The sequence below is a fragment of the Hippopotamus amphibius genome, chromosome 2 (assembly GCF_030028045.1).
Source record: "Hippopotamus amphibius kiboko isolate mHipAmp2 chromosome 2, mHipAmp2.hap2, whole genome shotgun sequence".
NCBI classification, from domain to species: domain Eukaryota; kingdom Metazoa; phylum Chordata; class Mammalia; order Artiodactyla; family Hippopotamidae; genus Hippopotamus; species Hippopotamus amphibius.
The window spans coordinates 198984967-199003461 of NC_080187.1; the positions used below are offsets into that span (position 1 = coordinate 198984967).

An 18495-nucleotide genomic window follows, 5' to 3' on the forward strand; every position below is an offset into this window, starting at 1 on the left:
TCTACTTCTCTTTGAGGTGTGACCACTCGTTTATATCAGGCCTCATTCAGAGCTTTCTGATGACTTATGGCTTTTGGCTGACTCTGCTAGTTTTGACCACATAGAAGCTATACAATTTCAGTACTTGGTATGAAATCTGTGGCTCTTTGAATACCAAAAATCTGTGGTTATTTGTTCAGTCCATTTAAATAAGCTAGCCCTTATCAACTTTCATTCTGCTAGTTATTGGGTATTCTATGTAAATATTAATTGAACCTTTATATCTGAAACTCTGCATCATTTTAAGGATTTAGCAGCTGAAACCTCCCATCCATCTGTCATTTATTGAGCACCTGCTATGTATGTGCTAGCCATTGTTCTGAGGGTGTAATCGTGAGAAAAAGAGACATGGTTCCTGCCTTTTCAGAATTTGTAAGACATAACAATCTCTAACTGAGATGATAGTAATAATGGCTGGCATATATTGTTTGCTTACTGTTTGCGAGGTACTTTTCCAATTGCTACGTACAATAACTCATTTAATCCTTACAACAACCCATGAGATAAGTATAGTATCCTTATTATCATTATCATCCCTATTTTACAGATAAAGAAACAGAGGCAAAAAATGTTACTTTGCCTCAAGTCACACAGCTAGTATGTGGCAAAGATGGAGTTCAGGCCTGCCAGTCTGACTCCTAAAATTCTGCATTTATCCACTATACCATACTGTGCAATTATAGTAGATAATTATGGTATAATTTAAGTGGATAATTAAATAGATAATTTCAATAAGTGTGAGCAGTGATATGATGGGAATGGTTGCTGCTGTGGTAGCTCAGAATGAGTTCAGCCAATTTGGTAGGGTCAGGGAAAGCTTCTTTGAGAAAGTAAATCTTTATTGAAAGAGCCTTTCTCCCCATCCCTTTTTAACTATTGAAAAGAATTGTAAAGACATTTTTAAAATAGATTTAGACAGTGGTTTTCAAACAAAGAAATAGACACATAGGTTAGAAAAAGCATGTCTTTTCTCAACTTGGGAGGGTCCTCTGGTGATTACGCCATATTTATTGGTTGGGTGAAATAAGTTTTTTAAAAGAGCTATTTAAAAAATTAGGCAACAAAAACGTTCTTGTATTTTTGAGAAGACAGATGAGAGGAGAGCACTATTATATAAATAATACTAGGTGCTTTTGTTTTGGTTTGTTTTTGCTAGAACAAAAGATTGGATTGATTATGTGCAGTTTAAGTTACTTTAAACATGGTAGCAGCTTTGATTGATTAGTCTGTTGTATTGTAGCAAGGGTTTTCTAAATTCTGTACCATAAATTGAACATAGAGAAAAGTAGGAAATACATTTTATAGAACATATTTCATAATATCAAAGCTTTTATGAAGTGTTACGCATTCATAGATGGGAGTATTTAAGAATTGCAAATTATTTTTATTTTATTTTAAAATTTATTTTTTTGGTCACACCGCATGCGGGATCTTAGTTCCCCGACCAGGGACCGAATCCCTGCCCCCTTCAGTGGAAGCATGGAGTTCTAACCACTGGACCACCAGGGAGCTCCTGGTTTACTTTCTTTATATTCCAAAATTGAAATAACATTCACTTATCAGTACTGCTGAATGATCTCCTTGGGCTTCATCTTCACAACTGCTGGCTTGGCTTTTGTTCCTTTCTTGTTACTCCAGCCCCTCCCTCAGGGCAATCATCTTCTGCTTGTTTTGTCCTGCCCTTTGATATTCTGGCTAGTCACTTCATTCTGCTTTCTTCCTTGCTGCTCTGTCAATTCCATTCTGCATTATGCCTTTTGCCTTTCCTACTTATGGACATCCATGCTCTTTGCTTAATTATATGTGGTTATTAAGGGGTCTGCTATTTAAACTCTGGGTCAACCAACACATTTCTTTCATTCAAGCTCTATTTGACATCTATCTTCTACTTAAAACTAAATGGATGAATATTTCCCTGCGTATGTAAAAATATTTTATTCTAATTTCTTTAGATTTTTTGTTAACTGTGGTATTTCTCCCTAATTTATACTTGCCTGGAAACTTCTGATGTTTTTTAATGTAGTTCTGGTTGCGGGGAAAAGGGGAGACTCAGCTATCACCTTTATAGATTTGAGTTTTTCCTCTCTATATATGAAAAATATTTTTATTTCCAGGTTGTCTAGATTCTTGCTACTAGAAGTGTGGTATATGGACCAGGAGCATCACTATCACCTGTTGGTTAGAAATGCAGAATCTCAGGCCCCACTCAAGACCTTATGCTTCTTAATCTGCATTTTAACAAAATCTCTAGTCAGTGGATATGAACACTGAAGTTTATAAAGGACTGTTCTAGGTATCATCCGGCTAGTTGACACAGTTAACATGCTGACTGATAAAACCTGTGTACTTTCCTGGAATTGATCTTACTTAAATGTTTGTAAATTATTTTGTAACTATTCATCCTGGTTTATCAAAAATTATAAAGTCACAAAAATAAAAATAAAAAAAAATTATAAGGTCACTCCAAGGAATGACGTCAACTAGGAGCTATTCTGTTTTGTGATGGGTATCGCTTCTACTATGAGGAAGCAATAATGAGAATAATCTTAAACAGGAGCCAGCCCCAGTTTTTTAAGTGAGGTTTTGGCATACATTAGATCTAAAATTATGACAAACAGTAAAAAAAAAATTTTTTTTAAATTTATTTATTTGGTTGCGTTGGGTCTTAGTTGTGGCACACAGGATCTTTGATGCAGCATGCAGGATCTTTTGTTGTGGTGTGCAGGTTCTCTAGTTGTGGCAAGCCACAACTAGAGAGCCCTGTGCCACAACTCCTGAGGCTGCACGGGCTGCAGAGTGCATGACCTCAGTAGTTGTGGCACACGGGCTCACTAGTTGTGGTGCATGGGCTCTAGAGCACGTGAGCTCAGTAGTTGCCCAGCGGTATGTGGGATCTTAGTTCCTCAACCAGGGATCGAACCTGCGTCCCCTGCATTGGAAGGCGGATTCTTAACCACTAGACCACAAGGGAGGTCCCTAAAATTATGAAAAACATTTTTAAGCCCAGTTTCATTGTTCCATTCTCCAGCTTCAGTTTGCATCTATGGATGAAGAACAATTTCTTTGTTATCTTTTAGGCTGTGGCTTTTCAAAAGAATTGTGTGCACTAAGATGAACCTTTGAGGTATAGGAAAAACTATTCAAATTTCTATTTAATTTTAACCTTACATGAACGAAATTATTACTTACTGAAGTTTGATACGTTGGTTAATAGTGTATGTATATAATTTATGAGAAAATAGATATTGAGAGGCCATATTCAAATCTTGCTTGTATGTGATGACAGAGGTTTATAGATTCCTCTGTGGCACAACATGACAATCCCAGATTTTGTTAGTGGACTAGGAAATAATCTTGTAGTAAATTCTATACTATACCCTGTTCTATGTGAGTGCACATGGATAAGAGACAGTACTTCCTATTATTTGTGTGTGGTTGATAGAAAAATAATTGTTCTGTTTTCTGGGCACTTATTAATGGGGGCTTAGAGATAGATCTTCTCTATGCTTAACTGTAATATGTGTGATATATGAACTTAATCCACTGTATGTGTACAATTATTTGATGATACTCTGAAACTTAGGTTTATTTATATACTTGTGCTTTAGGAAATAGTTTAAAAAATTATTTTACTGTTTTTATTTTTATAGTCATGAAGGAAAAACATTCTTTTTATTGCACTTCAAGGATGAAGAGAATGGAGAACATGCAAAATTAATCTGTTATTATCCTTTAACATTCAAATGAAGTGTGGACAATATGGCTGACCTACAAATATATTTCTGTTGGCATTTTTCAAGAGTAATACTGTTGTTTAATGATGATAAACAATATTTCAGTGAGGTCTTTTTGATAGGGTTCAGTGTCTTGTTGTGACTGTATGCTTAAGAGTGGCAGTGGGAGGGAGTGGCAGAGAGGAACACCAGGTAAATGTGAGATAGTAGGATGTCACTTAGCACTTCAAGAGTATTCAATTTTAAGCAACGAAAGTAACACCAAGAAGTGACCTTAGCTAGGAGCCATTCTGTTTTGTATATAGCTTCTGCTGCATGTGGCTGTGACAGACAGGACTATGGTTATGGTTACCAGAGGACACCCTTGTGGTCATAACCAAGTTGTAAATGTCACCAAGATTCTTAAGTGTCTATCAGTGATTCTAAAGTAGATAAAAATGAAACAAAGATTCATTTGGGAGTTAGCACTCCCAGCAGATTAGTTTTAAAACAAAACAGCAGAAGGAGTTGTGACATGCATCCATAAGCAATTGTAATGATTTGACAGTTATTTAGCCCTCAATTCCTAGCCATTTGGTTCAACTGACAGCATGCCTGCAAAGATAGTGAGGCCTGTTTCAGCCCCATTAATGTCTTCTTGAATGTTAGCCCGCAGTCTGGGTAATGATAAATGTTCACTGATTGATGATTTTATAGTCCCAGGGGGTTCTGGGTGGTTTCTGTGAGCCAGAGCAGTCAGTTTCTTTTCTTATTTGGGACTCTTGTAAGATTTTCTGATCTTTACTAAAATCGTTTTAAGTTGACAAAAGGATAGGTACCACCTCAGCTTTAATGAACCAGGGGTCAAAGTATTCTTAAGAAACTGTGATTTTGGAGGTGATGCTGTATTTAGTATATATAAGAGTCTGAGAACCAGAACAGTTGTTAATCCACTGAGCTTTTGTAACACTTATTTTATTTGTGAAATAAGTGTTACAAATACTTTTTTAGGCTCCTTCGCTTTTAAAAAACATGTTTTAAGGTATAAGGATAAATTTAATGGTAGCTATTGTGAAATAATATTAGCTTTATTGTTTTCATGGTGTTTGCAATTTCATTTTTTAGATTCTTAAGAATTTAACTATATGTTTTCTTTTTTACATGGCTCAGTTTCTATAGGAGTATATCTTATACTAGTATTAAATGGAGTAAAAGCAGATCTTGTGCTAAATATTTGTTTGTCATTTAGGAAAGGATTCACTACTAGTATATTGATTTTCGATTATTTTTAATATTTTAAGTAAATCTTATGATTACCCAACCCTTTATTGATAGGGTATGGAGGCAGAGAAAGGAGCATAGAGGTAAACATTTTCCTGATTTATTATAACTCAGAAATATGTTTTCTTAGTTCATCCTATTAGAACTTTACTTTAGGATGTAAAGAAATCATAAGGCTAATATTTTTTTTAAATCTGTAAAAATTTTAATTTAATATCTTAAAAGGAATAAAAGCAGTGTTTTTGTTTAGTTTTTCAAGTAATGAACCAGGAACTTGGTTAGGAATGACCATTTGTAAGTCTGTATATTAATTAGATGAGTGTCATTATGTTCAATTAGCAGGACTGCCAAATAATCTCTTTAATACTTCGGTCTTTTTTTTTTTTTTTTTTTTTCCCCTCTAGGGTTTTACAGACAGCCCTCATTACAGTGATCACTTGAATGACAGTCGATTAGGGGCCCACGAAGGCTTGTCCCCAACACCTTTCATGAACTCAAATCTAATGGGTAAGTTGGTAATTCTCTGCAAGTATTCTTCACAAAGCCTCTTTGGTCAGAGACATTTTTTATCCCCTTGTCCAGGAAGGACACATAAGTATGTAGAAGAAAGTTCCTCAGTTTCTAGGGGCATCTGGGCTTTCTTTGTTCAGCTAAATTTGAGGGGCAAGCATTCAGGAATGTGGTTCCTTCTAATTAGAGCATCATTGTCATTGCTATCAAAAAAGGAACCAGCAGTGTTTTAACTGTTAGTTTTGGCAGTGTCTGTGACATCAGGCATTATGTTTTCTGCTTTCTGGGCAGAGAAGCATTTCAAAGACACTTGTTTGTAATTTTACTATTTGTCTTAACAGTTGTATATATGTGGTAATTAAAAATATGACAGAACAGTGATTTTAGGCAAATTTTACTCATTTTGGGCAGTATTTCTTTTGACACTTTGATCAAAGCTTCATTGTACATATAAATATTGCAGCATTTATTTTTAGCACTCGGGTTCATATTGGGGATTTAAAACATTTTCTTCTGCTGTGGTAAAGTTGCACTTTGAACGACATTACCCACCACTTAAACCTGATTATTATTTTTGGCAAAACCTTTAAGATTAGCCATTCTCTACATCTCCCCCTACTCCCTGCAAACCAACCCTCCCTTCCTCTCTTCCCCTGCCCTTTCTCTTTCTCATATCAAAGTTCTTAGTTATTCAATCTGAAATGATAAGCCCCCAATTTTTTCCTCCAGTCTGGATGCCACTCTTTTTTTAAGGGATAATTTTATCTTTTTGCAGAACCTGATTCGAAAGAATCTATTTTATGGCATTATTTTTCCTTCTTGTTTATGCTGGGGCTGAGCACATTACAAAAGCTTTATTTAATCTGTGTTACTGGTTGTCAGTGGCGTCATGTTGATATGGAAGGTTTGTGTAATTGACATTGATTTCATTACTCACTCTTTTTTAAGGACATGACCTATATTGTGATCTTAGAATTGTCCTTTTAAGACAGAGCCATGCTTATCTAAGTGGATTACCCAAATCCAAAATCCTGGTGGTCTGCCATTTTTTATAAATGATTTTGCTTTGCACAGTCTTTGTTTATTTCCCTTATCCTCCATAAAGTATTGAGGAGACAGATTCTGATATTCTAGTGTGGATTTTGCCTAAGGCAGTTACCACTTTGAAGCCAGAATCATTGAGTATGACACAAGAGTAGAAATCAGTGGTAAAACTTGTGTTTTAAATGACAGTTTGTTTCAACATAAATGAAAATGAAAATCCTGGTATTAAATATATTATCATTCTGGGTAAAAATCAGAATTAAATATAGAACAAAATAATTACCCTTGGATTTGGCCAGGGAAAACTTTCTAATCTATCTTTTAAATTTTCTATTGAGCTTACTATGAAAGTGAAGTAGATGTGACGCTCCAAGTAGTTTCCTTTTATAGTATAACTTTTCCCCAAGTAGCATTTAATTTATAGTAAATATGGTAGAGCAAACTATAGTCAGTGTTTTTGTAATTTCGGTTAGAACTAAGCTTTCTTAATTAAGGATATATCTGAATTGTGAAAAGTCAGAAATTGCCCTTTTTTATATTTATGCTCTTTTATTCTTAGCTTATAGAGATGTCTCTTAAGTTTAGTAGAATTGCATTATTAGTGCAGCTTTGAGCCAAGGTGACTGTTAAAATTGTGGGGGTAAGTATGGGAAATAAATGAATTCTAAGAATTGTGCATATCAGTCACTTGCTCTGAGCAGCAGTTGACTAAAAATATTTCTGTAATTCAGTTTGAGGTAACATTTTCTTAGTTGGAGCAATTATGAATGTGTGCTTGTTAGTTTCTTCAGTTTACAGGTGATTACTAGAATACTTTCAGTAGTCATCCATACCCTGTGTATAAAATCAGCATCTAAAATAAGTCTTGAAATAAAAAAAACTCAGATTTATAAATAGATTGATCCCTTCATAGTACAAATGAGAAAAATCTGCATTCATCTGAACTACGTTGTACAGTTAATCAGGTGCAGCTATACATTTTCATTGTATGTTTTAACTACCTAATCTTAAAAATGTTAATTTACCTATAAGAAAGGGGATTAGGCAGGTATGTTCAAAAGGATTTCACTGGTCTTGGCAATATGTGACTTACTATACTTCCTTTTATTTTCAGTAAAAATGATCAAATGAGATATGTGACAATTGAGTCTAAGCAATCTGCATGACAATAGCTAGCTTTTGGAAATGAAGGTCCTTTAAACTGTGGAGCAGCTCCACAGCAACAAGCATTCCCACTTTATGTGAGTTGAAGTAATTTAACTGTTAGATTCTCCAACATGTGGGTTTATAGCACTCAGTAGAGTTGCAGTGATAGATTCACTTTGTTAGCTGTTCGATAATTTAAGGGAGTTTTAAGGCTAAAAACCTGCATTCTTAAAGCAGGACTGAGATGTGGATGGCAGTATTAGCAGCACTTGGAACTGCTGATACCTAATTGTCATAATAGGTAAAAACTTCAAAGTAATGTTGTGAATGATGAGTGCTCAGAAACAGTTAAAGCTAACTGGAAAGCAGTAACGTATTTCATCATTGCTGTCAACATATAAAAATGCCATTTGGGGGGGTGGAATTGTATATCTAGGGAATGTTGTTATTTTTCATATTATGTTCAGCCGTAAGCACATTTGCCTGAAGAAATAGTGGATTGTAAAGTGCTACTATCTTTCGTGATGGAGCTCTCAAACACTTTAATGATTTTGTACATTGCAAAAAATGAGAAATTGTATCTAACAAAGGTTGATAATGATTCAATAATGAACAGTTTGCCACAGAAACATGCACTTCTATATTCGTTTAGATATTTTGAAGTGTTTTACACAGGAAGTAAAGCTATTATGCTGTATAAGTTAGTGTTTCTTTTTAATGAATTTCAGAATTATCCTGTTGATTTGTCAATATGGAAAGGGGGTTTTTTCTTATGTTTCAAGTGAAGTAAGTACATCCTCTCGGCACATCACTAAGTAATTAGCATCGAACTGTTCTGTCTGTACTCTATTATAGTAAAACTGCAAAGCTTTGACAATAGCAGTGAATTGCAGTAGTATCACCAAAGAGTCTTATTTACTTCTAAGCCTCTTCCAGCCTTGGTGCATTTCTCCACCCTTGGGCCCTTCATTAATTTCAGTAATATTTGCTTTTCTTTATCTATTGTTGATTAGATGTATTTTTGGTGACAGTAGGAGCAGTTTATTAATTGGACATAGAGACAAATTATTTTATAAAATTGCCTCCCTTTGATTCCCAAGTTATTATGGAATAAACCACTCTTATCTGTCTACCCCTCCATGTCTATCAAAACTTTGCTTATTTTAGGTAGTGTGTGCATACATTTTCAGTGAGAAACTTAAGATAGTACCTTCAGTTTTCCTTTTTTCTGAGGAGACCTTCATTTGTGTTTCTTTCTCAGACCTATTTTGCCTCTAGAGATGTTTTGTTAGTATTTGATCTTTTAAAAACTGGAAGCAGCATATAGTGATATAGGAAAAAATACATGGCTGAGAATTAAGAGATCTGAATTTTAATCCAGATCCTGAAAAATAACCTTTACCTTTCAGATAAGGTATTGCTGGATAGTCTCAAAGGTCTTCTGTAGCTCTAGAATTTTATAATTCTGTAGTCTCATGTAATATCTTTTATTCAGCCTTGAAGAAGGCTGCAACTGGAATTACAATTGGTATTTTGCAAATGATAAAATTAAGGTGCAAGAAAATTTTGTTTTTTCCTGAGGTCACAGAGTCAGTAAGTCGCAAAACTGAGTGTAGAACCCATGTATTCTGACTCCCAGTCAAATGTTCTTCCATTAGGCATGTTAGGCATATAAGGTGACTTGTTCTTTCTGTATAATGCCTTCAGGGTTTTACTAGCTCAGCATTTTCCTAAACTATAAGTATAGAGACACTGCTTTTGAGAGGTGACCATGAAAAAAAGTTCTATAGTGACATAACTTTGGAAAGCACTGTATATCACATACCCCCTCTTAGAGATTGAGATTGTACCTTGAGATATAAAAGGGATTGTACTTTTGGAAAACGGCAGGGGGGACTTATTTAATTGTGTTCAGCCTATCACATTCCCAAATCAGATGATGCATAGACGCCTTTTTGTAAAAAAAAAAAGAAAAGCATCATTAGCCTATGGGAAACTAGTTTTCCATGGAGGAAACACTGGAGTTGCTTATAGGTTGTGTTAAGGGAAAAATAAAAGATAATACATGAGAGTTCTTTGAGATGTAAAGTAGCACGAGGTTAAATAATACTGCTGGATATATTTTTATAACTCATTTTAGGCATCTTAGCTAATTTAACAGATTGGGTCCAGTTGTTGCATTGTGAAACCTCTGTCTTATAAGTATTTGACTTAAAAACAAACCGTCCTTACATTGTTGTTGGAATCTCTTTGCTCAGCTCTGCCACTCTTCTTTACCAAAGAGTTTAAAGGGCCCTTCTGTTAGCAGCTACTGCATTTTATTTTCATCTCATTGTGGATTTAAATAGGTTCCTGTGGGCTTGTCTGAGAATTTAAACCCAAGTACACTTTTTTCCTATATATTCAGTATTTCAAACAACCAAATTTCAAAGAAAACTCTTTTGTATGCTTGATTCTGCCTACACACTAAACTTTATAACTACTCCAGAAACCTCCTAGTTACAAAAAAATGTAGAATCACCATTTCCAGAATATCAAAGCATAATAGAACTCTGCCTTCAAAAGATCTCTAACTTTGACATACAGATATTCTTTCGGTAGATGAGATGATGAAAATGATTGTGCTTAGGGGAGATAGTATAGCTTACTATCTGGTTTGACAGTGTTTCGTAAGGATAAGGCCTTCATACTTTGTCCAGTGTTTTATTAACCCCAAGACTCAACAAAGGATGAGTTATTATTCATTGATCTATGTTCTCTCATCTTTGGACGCTTACAGACACAAAATGTTGGGACTGGGAAAAACTTGAGTGAACCAGACCTAGTTACCATTGAAGAAACCAAAACCAGGAAAACTGAAAGAGTAGTTAATTAGGAAACAGGGATCTAACCCTCTTGATTCTAACTTAGCTCATAGCCCCTTTCTACTGCATTGCTTTTTTTTTTTTTTTTTTTTTTTTTTTTTTTACCTCTCACGTTCAACCATTTGTTCATTTGCTCCTTTTCCTACGTTACAGCTTTTATATCTTTTTCTCCCTCTGGCTACTGTTTAGACTCTCATGAACCAGTCTGAATTATTGAATACATTTTTCTTTCTCCTTCATGTGTACCCAATCCATCTCTTTATTCTGCTCTGTGTGAAAATACTGTATGGCAGAATGTAAAAGTGAATGAGACTCGGTATATCTTTATAGACTTCGTTATATTAGTGTGGTAGAAGAAGTAATTTCAATAATTATTATACATGATAGAATGTGAGTGATACAAAAGAAGTTCTTATAGAAATTCAGAAGCGATTAAGATAAGGCACAGCCAGAAAAGATCAAGAACAGTTTTATTGAGGCATAGCATTTAATCCAGTGTATTAGTCAGGAATTTCTCTTATAAGTAACAGAAATTAACTTAAACTATATTCAACAAAAAGTGGTAATTATTGACTTGCATATCCCAAATGACTAGGAGTAGATTGATTTTGGGCATGGTGGATCCAAGGGTTTAATCACTGTCATCTGATCCCCCTTTTTCCCCTTGAAAGTGTTAAAATAATATAAAACTGGAGAGGCAAATTGGGCAGAGAGGAGATTTGAAAAGTGGGAAAGGGTAGGGATGTGGTGTTCTTGTCTCTTGGTGTCTACTTCTGGGTTCTACCTCCAGTCTTTCCAAATTGTTTTACATTGTCCTATCTGGCCACTATATTACAGGTTACTTTATTTCTTAGTGATTTGGGACGTATTCTTTCAACACCTATATGCATTTTATTTGTAATGCTCTGTTCCTGACAACATTGTTTCTTTTCTTTGCCCCTACCCTGTCTCCTCAGCCTGAAAAGCAGCCTCTTTTCATAGTTAAAATGACTTGATAGATGTTCTTTCTGAAACCATTCCTGTAAGCCAGAGATGAGCTGATGGTTTCTTTTCTACCCAGTCTGGGAGAGACCAAACTAGTACCTCACTTTGAAAGAGGTTCCAGAGTTTCAGAGATACTCCTGTATAGACTCGGGTCCCTTTTATCTAAGGGTAATTAGTTCTGGCGTGAATTATTTAAGAGAATTAAATAATTGCTTCAAAGAGATGCCAGGATTTCAGAAGATAGAGGGAAAAAATGTTTGGGGCTTTATTTTGAAAACTAAAGCTAAAATTAGAAAGTAATATTAAAAGAAACCATAATTTATATTATCCACTAGATTTTAAGTGAACAAAGAATTAATTGTTGAATTTTTTTCGTGTATTTTTCCCTTCAGAAAATTGTATGATAATATAGAAATCTTCTACTTCACATTTGAACCTTGTTGATTTTCTCTTCAGTTATTAACTGACTCTAATTCAGTTAAGTCCCAATCTGTCAATGGCTTTTGTGTTTGATTAAATGATTCTTTAACATCATTTTCAAGGACTTGGTGAAATTTTTAGTCTCTTGCATGATATTCAACTTCCACTGAATTTCTTTTGTATTTGCTTTGTATTATGGGCTATTTAGGAAAAGATTGACCAACAATGCCATTGACTCAGGCCTGAGATAGGCACACTATCTGTGAGTGATATTTAACTGGTATTTTTTTTCTAAGGTATCTGGTCTTTAGTGAATATTTTCATCAGGCCACAACATTGGCTTAACTCTGAAACCTTGCAAAGTGGTATCTCCAGGGACTTATAAAGGAGGATCACCTTTATTTTTATTTATTTACCCAAACCATTTGTTCATCATCGCTCATGTGGATATGCTCCATGGTCAACAGTAATGTTTACTGATCTGCGCGGTGTTATAGTGGGTCAGTGGCATAGATCTGATAATTCGTTCTTCCTTGAATCTTTCAGTTGTTTGTGTCTGATTCTCACCAAGTGAACATGAACGCTGAGGATATTGAGTTCTGCTTATAGTGGGGTGGATGACAGGGGCTGTGGCTACTTGGTTACTTGAGAACAAAAGAATGATTTTTTTCATTAAGGAACTTCTGTAAACCTGACAGTTTTCCTTGATGTGCATAATCTCAGAACCACACCATGTCACACAGTTGAGAATTTGGGACACTATTTTCATTAGGAAAAGTCCTAGAGCAGCGTTATCAGACCATGTCTTCGATATGGTAATGTTTCAGATTCACTGCTTGTGGTTATAATAATGTCTTTATCATCTACTATACGTTTTCTGAGCGTTTTGTTAAAAATAAATGCTATTTAAGTATGAACTAAAATTCTCATGGAATATTTGTGCTGAAATGGATCTTAGACGTCATCTAGCTCAGTGGTTCTCAATTGGGAGTGTTGAATAATACGTGATTGTCATAAGGACTGGGAGTAGGGAGAGGTGTGACTGGTACTCCTTATACCTTGAAAACTCTGGAACGTCTTTCAAAGTGAAGGCTTAGTACTAGGTTGGTTAGTGGTCACAATGTCTATGCAGGCTTTAATTAGCCACAAAATAAAAGTGAATTTTTTAAAAATTTGGAAGCTTATCCTGAATTGCTTTGGTTTAAATTATAGAAATGTTATTGTTTGAAGATATTCATAGTAGTTACCATTCAGTTGTATAGTCTTTGTACTATGTTGCTATTATATAATAAGCCTCACATTTTAAGTAAAAACTGTTGCTTAATTTGAGTGTCAGTCCACCATTTTTGTAATCACCGTCACATCTCAACTTATTTCTTTTTTTCTTAAAAATTCAGCCTTTGTTTATCATAGCTCACATTTTCTGTGACTTCCAAGTTGGGTTTGTTTTGGTGGTGTTGTTATTTGGAATTTTAGGTTTTAAAGAATAGTAGAATTTACTGTTCTACCTGTATTGTGTGGGGCTTTCTCATATATATGGCCATGTTTTTATGTAATACTGTCCTCTTGAAAAATACTTTTTGGCTATTGGCATATGCATGGTGTAGTGTGGTGAAGTATGTAACAGTCATTCTTAAATTACTTACTTGTTTTTCACTTTGAGAATACCTCTGGAGGGTTGTCAGACTCCTCAGATTGTATGAAATTTCTAGGGAATCACAATTAAATGGAAGTAGAGTTCAAAGCCACTTAACAGCAAATTAAATCAATTAGTTTTATTTATAGTTATAAATTTCATCAATTTCTATTACGTATTTTTCTATATTGATTCCTGAGATCAAGGGTTAGCAAACCTTTTTGCAAAAAGCCAGACTGTAAATAGTTTAGAGTTTGCAGCCCAGAAGGCAAAATCAGTGATATTATGTAGGTACTTATATAACCATTTAAAAATGTGAAAAACTATTCTTAGCTCATGGGCTATAAAAATAACAGTTGGTGGCCTGGATTTGCTCTACAGGCTGTAGTTTGCCAATCTTGTTCTAGATAATTTAACAAAAAATAAAAAAAAACTTTAAACATTAGCAACGCTATCAGTTTTTTGATGAGGTAATAAATCATATATGTGAAATTCTGTGGAACGTACCAGGGTTGTTTTGTGTTTTTGCTTTTTTTAATATCCAGACGTGGTGATTGGTGGTTGTGGTGGTGGTGAATTATTTCTAAAATTTCCGGGGCTTCATTGCCTCTATACAGAATGTTAAGTTACTTATTAGGTGAGTTGTTTTCCTGTTGTTTTGTCTTCAAATGTTATATTGATAATTGCTTTCTTAGGCAAATGGCAGATTTCCTTCATCTGAAATCCTATTATTCCCTTAGTTTTCTATAATCTGGAATTTTTTTAAAAATCTACTTCTCAAAATAGTAATGTAAAACCGTAGCTGCAGTGAATTCAGCCTACCACGTTAGGAGAGGAAAAGGTGAAAATTAGGCAGTTTGGTTGAGATGTGGCAGTGGGGCTGCTTTTCAGAGAGAAATCTTCAGAGAATAGCTGTGGAGAAGTCTATAGAGAGAACCTGTGATGAGAGGATAATGTGAGAATGGCACAGTCATCAGAAAAGTACTGTTGCTTTAGTGAGAGTCTGCACTCCCAACTGAGGGATATCCCAAAGCTGTGTGCAATAAAAATATTATAACATATTCTAGTTTGTATCTGAACATTTTGGTAAGATAAATATAAATTATGGATTTTTGTTGCAGTTTATAGAATATATAATTAAAGTTTTTGATGTACAGGGCTTAATGTTTTGTATTTGAGAAGATTTCTGATTTGATACACTACTTATCTTCAATTTAATTCTTTCTTTTACCTGAAAGATTTAAGAAAATGTAGTGCTGTATTTATGTGATAATTTTTATAAATGTCTTCTCAGGTTTACATAAGTGAAATGTACTCACACCAAAGGCTTCCCATCTACTTTTTATTTTCCTTTCATACAGGCTAATGGTTTCAAAGAAATTAAATTATGCAGTCCCTTAGTGGCATTAAGTGCATAGCAGTTTTACTCCTGGTGTGTGTTTATGTGTATGTGTGTACATGTACTCATACACGCCTGTTTGTTTAGATAAGATAGGAGCACATTAAATATAAGCTTTTGTTTTAATTCATTTTATAGTAAGATTTATCTTTAGGTGTTTTACAAAGTTACTAGAAAACATCTTCAAGTACTGGCATAGTAGCAGGTGTCTGTAATTTACTTTTCCCTAGAGATATTGGAGGGATATACGTATATATGCACTCATAATTTGCATGTTGTTATGTGTATCCTCTGTATCTGTTTATATCTTTCTAAAAAATCTGTCCCTGATTCCTTTGGTCAAACTTGCTGCACTGAACAGTTTTAGGACATTGCAGCTCATCTGAACTTCCCAACTCCTTTCTTCATACAATGTGCTTTTAACTTTCCAATTTACATTGATCACTTAGAAGGAAAACAGTGCCCCAAATACACTTATGAAGATGAATTTATATACCCATTAAAAAAATACATTGTGTCTCTGCATAGCTCTGCCAGTGAGGCATTTAACCTAAGGAAGTAAAGGAGAATATACATTGAGAATGTAAAATGGTATAGCCATTCTAGAAGACACTTTGACAGTGCATTATGTAACTAAAATGCAATCACCATACAACTGAGCAATTGCACTCACTTATCCCAGAGAAGTGAAAACCTTTACACAAAAGCTTGAACATGAATGTTCATAGCACCTTTATTAATTATAGCCCAAACTATAAACAATCCAGATGTCTCTCACTGGGTAAATGGTTAGACTGTGATATACTCATACCATGGAATACTATTCAGCAATAAAAAGGAATGAACAATTAATCAATGCAATGATTTAGATTGACATTGAGTGAATTAGGCTGAGTGGGGAAAGAAAAGCCATTCTCAAAAGATTATATACTGTGTGCTTGCATCTATATACTACTCTCAAAATGGCAAAATTATAAAATTGAGAACAAATTGTTGGTTGCCAAAGGTTAAGGAGACAGGAGGATGTGGTTATAAAAGGCAACAAGAGGGATCCTTGTGCTGATGAAACTGTTGTGTATCATGATTATGGTGTTGGATACATGAACTTGCACGTGTGATAAAAGTGTGGAGAACCAACCCCACACATGTGTGCATACAGATTTTTTTAGCAACTGAGGAAATCTGAATAAGATTAGTAGATTGTAGCAGTGTTTATATCGTGGTTGTGATATTACAAGGTGAAGGAAGTTATGTAAAGGGTACTCAGAATCTCTCCATTATTTCTTACAGCTGCATGTAAATCTACAGTTGTCTCAAAAGAAAAGTTTTAATTAAAAAGTATATATACAAATAGATCACTGAATACATAAATAAATTAATTGAAGGAAATAAAGAGTTGTAGGAGAGCAGGTTAGGAAATACAGGAGGGAAGAGAAGGGTCAGGGATGTGCAGAGATTATTTTTCTAGAAACATTTATAATGAGAATTTAGACCAAAATAGTCATCCTAGTGGCCTGTGACATCACTGAAAATCCATGTATTTCTAAGGCTGGAGTGTCTGTTGAACTTCTCTTTTTAGGAAACTGTACAACTCATTTAATAGGTGACATTAGCAAGTAAGAAAAAGATTCTTTTCGTCAATATTTTTCCTTCACTTTGTGTGCACAGCACTATTTGTACCTTTGGGTGATAGGGAGTGAGAAACATCAAAGGCCAAAAAAACCAAAAGCCTTGTGTGTGTTCTTGAGGACATCAACAACTTGGGAATATATAGAAAGCAAGATAATCTGTGTTTCAGAATTGAGTATTTACATGGGAAAATATTAGCAAGAGGGCTTGGGGTGAGGGAAAGATAGTAGTAAGCATGTCAGAGAAAAATATTAGAAGGTCCTAAAGTTAATTTTTTAGTGATAAACCTAAACACATTACCTAGAGCTGATTCTTGACACCTTTCTTTCCCTGAGAAGCAAAGTAGAAAGATGCAACGACAGATTTTGACTTGAGTGAGAAATGAGGGTTGAGGATTATTAAATTGACTGCCATTTATAATCTCAATGAGATGTGGAAAAATTCCCTCCTCTCCTCTAAAATGCTAATCCTACTTAGGAAACTCTTCTGCAATTTTCAGTTTTTCACCAGTTTCAAGAAGCTGGCCCCACAGGAAGAGTTTGAGAATCTAGGTGAGGCTATTCTGGTGATCCCTGGGGTTAGGTATTTTAGACAAACAACTTCTTAGAGGGAGTTCTGGCTTAGAGCCTCTTGAGGTAGATGTAGTGGAGAACTGGGGAGACTTCTTGGAAATGGAGTTGAGAAAAACATCAGTAGGCTAATTCATAACTTCACCTTGGATTTTTAAAGATTCTACCTGATTTGTCAAATTGTTTTCTAAGCTTTTAGAGAAGTCTTGTTTTAAATACACGTACAAAGAACCAATAATAAATTTTCAGAAACTTGCCTCTGTGCTGTCAAAAATTTTGTGCCATTTGTGAAAAACAGAGGCTATAATTGTGAATCTTTTAAAATCATAATAAAATATGGTGCAGTATAAGTTAAGGTTTTTAGAAGTGTTTTTAAAATGGTTAGTATTAGAAATGTGGATGGATCCTTGGGGGCATATTTTTTTGTATGTGTGAAAGCTGAAGTGAAAACAAGACACCCGTTACTTAAAAAGAGGTTTAAGATGAAGTGGCTAAATCTCAAATTTCCCTTTTTGCTTCATTGTGTCAGTTAGTCTGGCTGTGGGATATATTTATCTACTGTGAAGCCCACTGATGCATGCAAAGCTGAGCAGAGTACAATTTTTCCCAGTGGGTCTTCTGTCTCTGGGCATTTGTAGCTGTGCTTCAGTGTGTGGGGTCAGCTGCTGAAGCTAGAAGGGCTAAGATGTCAGCTGTTGTAAAGGTACTAAGATCCTATCTTAGGAAGGGAATGGGACATCTGATCTTTTAAAAATATATATTTCTTATTTCCTATGAAGCAGTTAGTTGGAAGTATGCACAGTAGTGATGATTATTAATATTGCAAACAGGACAGTGTATTATTAAGTTCTGTGCTATTTAAAGAATAATACTGTAATTACTTTTAGTTAGCTTAGGCTTTTCTATAAGAATGTTAGAATTTTTATCTCTTAACATCAAATAGTTTAACTTATTCTTATATTTAGTTAATTTGAACCTGTGGCCTAGGTTAACTATTAACTAATTAAACTAGTTCAGATTATTTACCTTAACCTATTGTCATATATAGCATTTTAGGTTTTTTGAGATGAACATTGAACACATTTGAATTGTATATTATATTCAATTGTATATAATTGAATTGTATATTACAATAAATAGAAATTGTAAAAGGTAGCTTAACTTGCTCTCTTTCTTCATAAAAAATATTAAAGTTATGAGATTTAGTTAATGTCATTAAATGTTCTTATTCAAATCATTTACATTTATTGTAAATCATAAT

General features: G+C 34.5%; 1 protein-coding gene across 11 annotated transcripts in view; it reads left to right on the forward strand.

Annotated features, from left to right (window-relative positions):
- TCF12 (transcription factor 12) overlaps positions 1-18495 on the forward strand; it is a 375921-nt gene that overhangs the window by 173631 nt on the left and 183795 nt on the right. For all 11 annotated transcript variants that reach the window (XM_057722459.1, XM_057722462.1, XM_057722469.1 and 8 more), the window contains one exon: positions 5438-5540. In XM_057722459.1, the coding sequence (XP_057578442.1) occupies positions 5438-5540 (103 nt within the window). The remainder of the gene's footprint in view (positions 1-5437; positions 5541-18495) is intronic.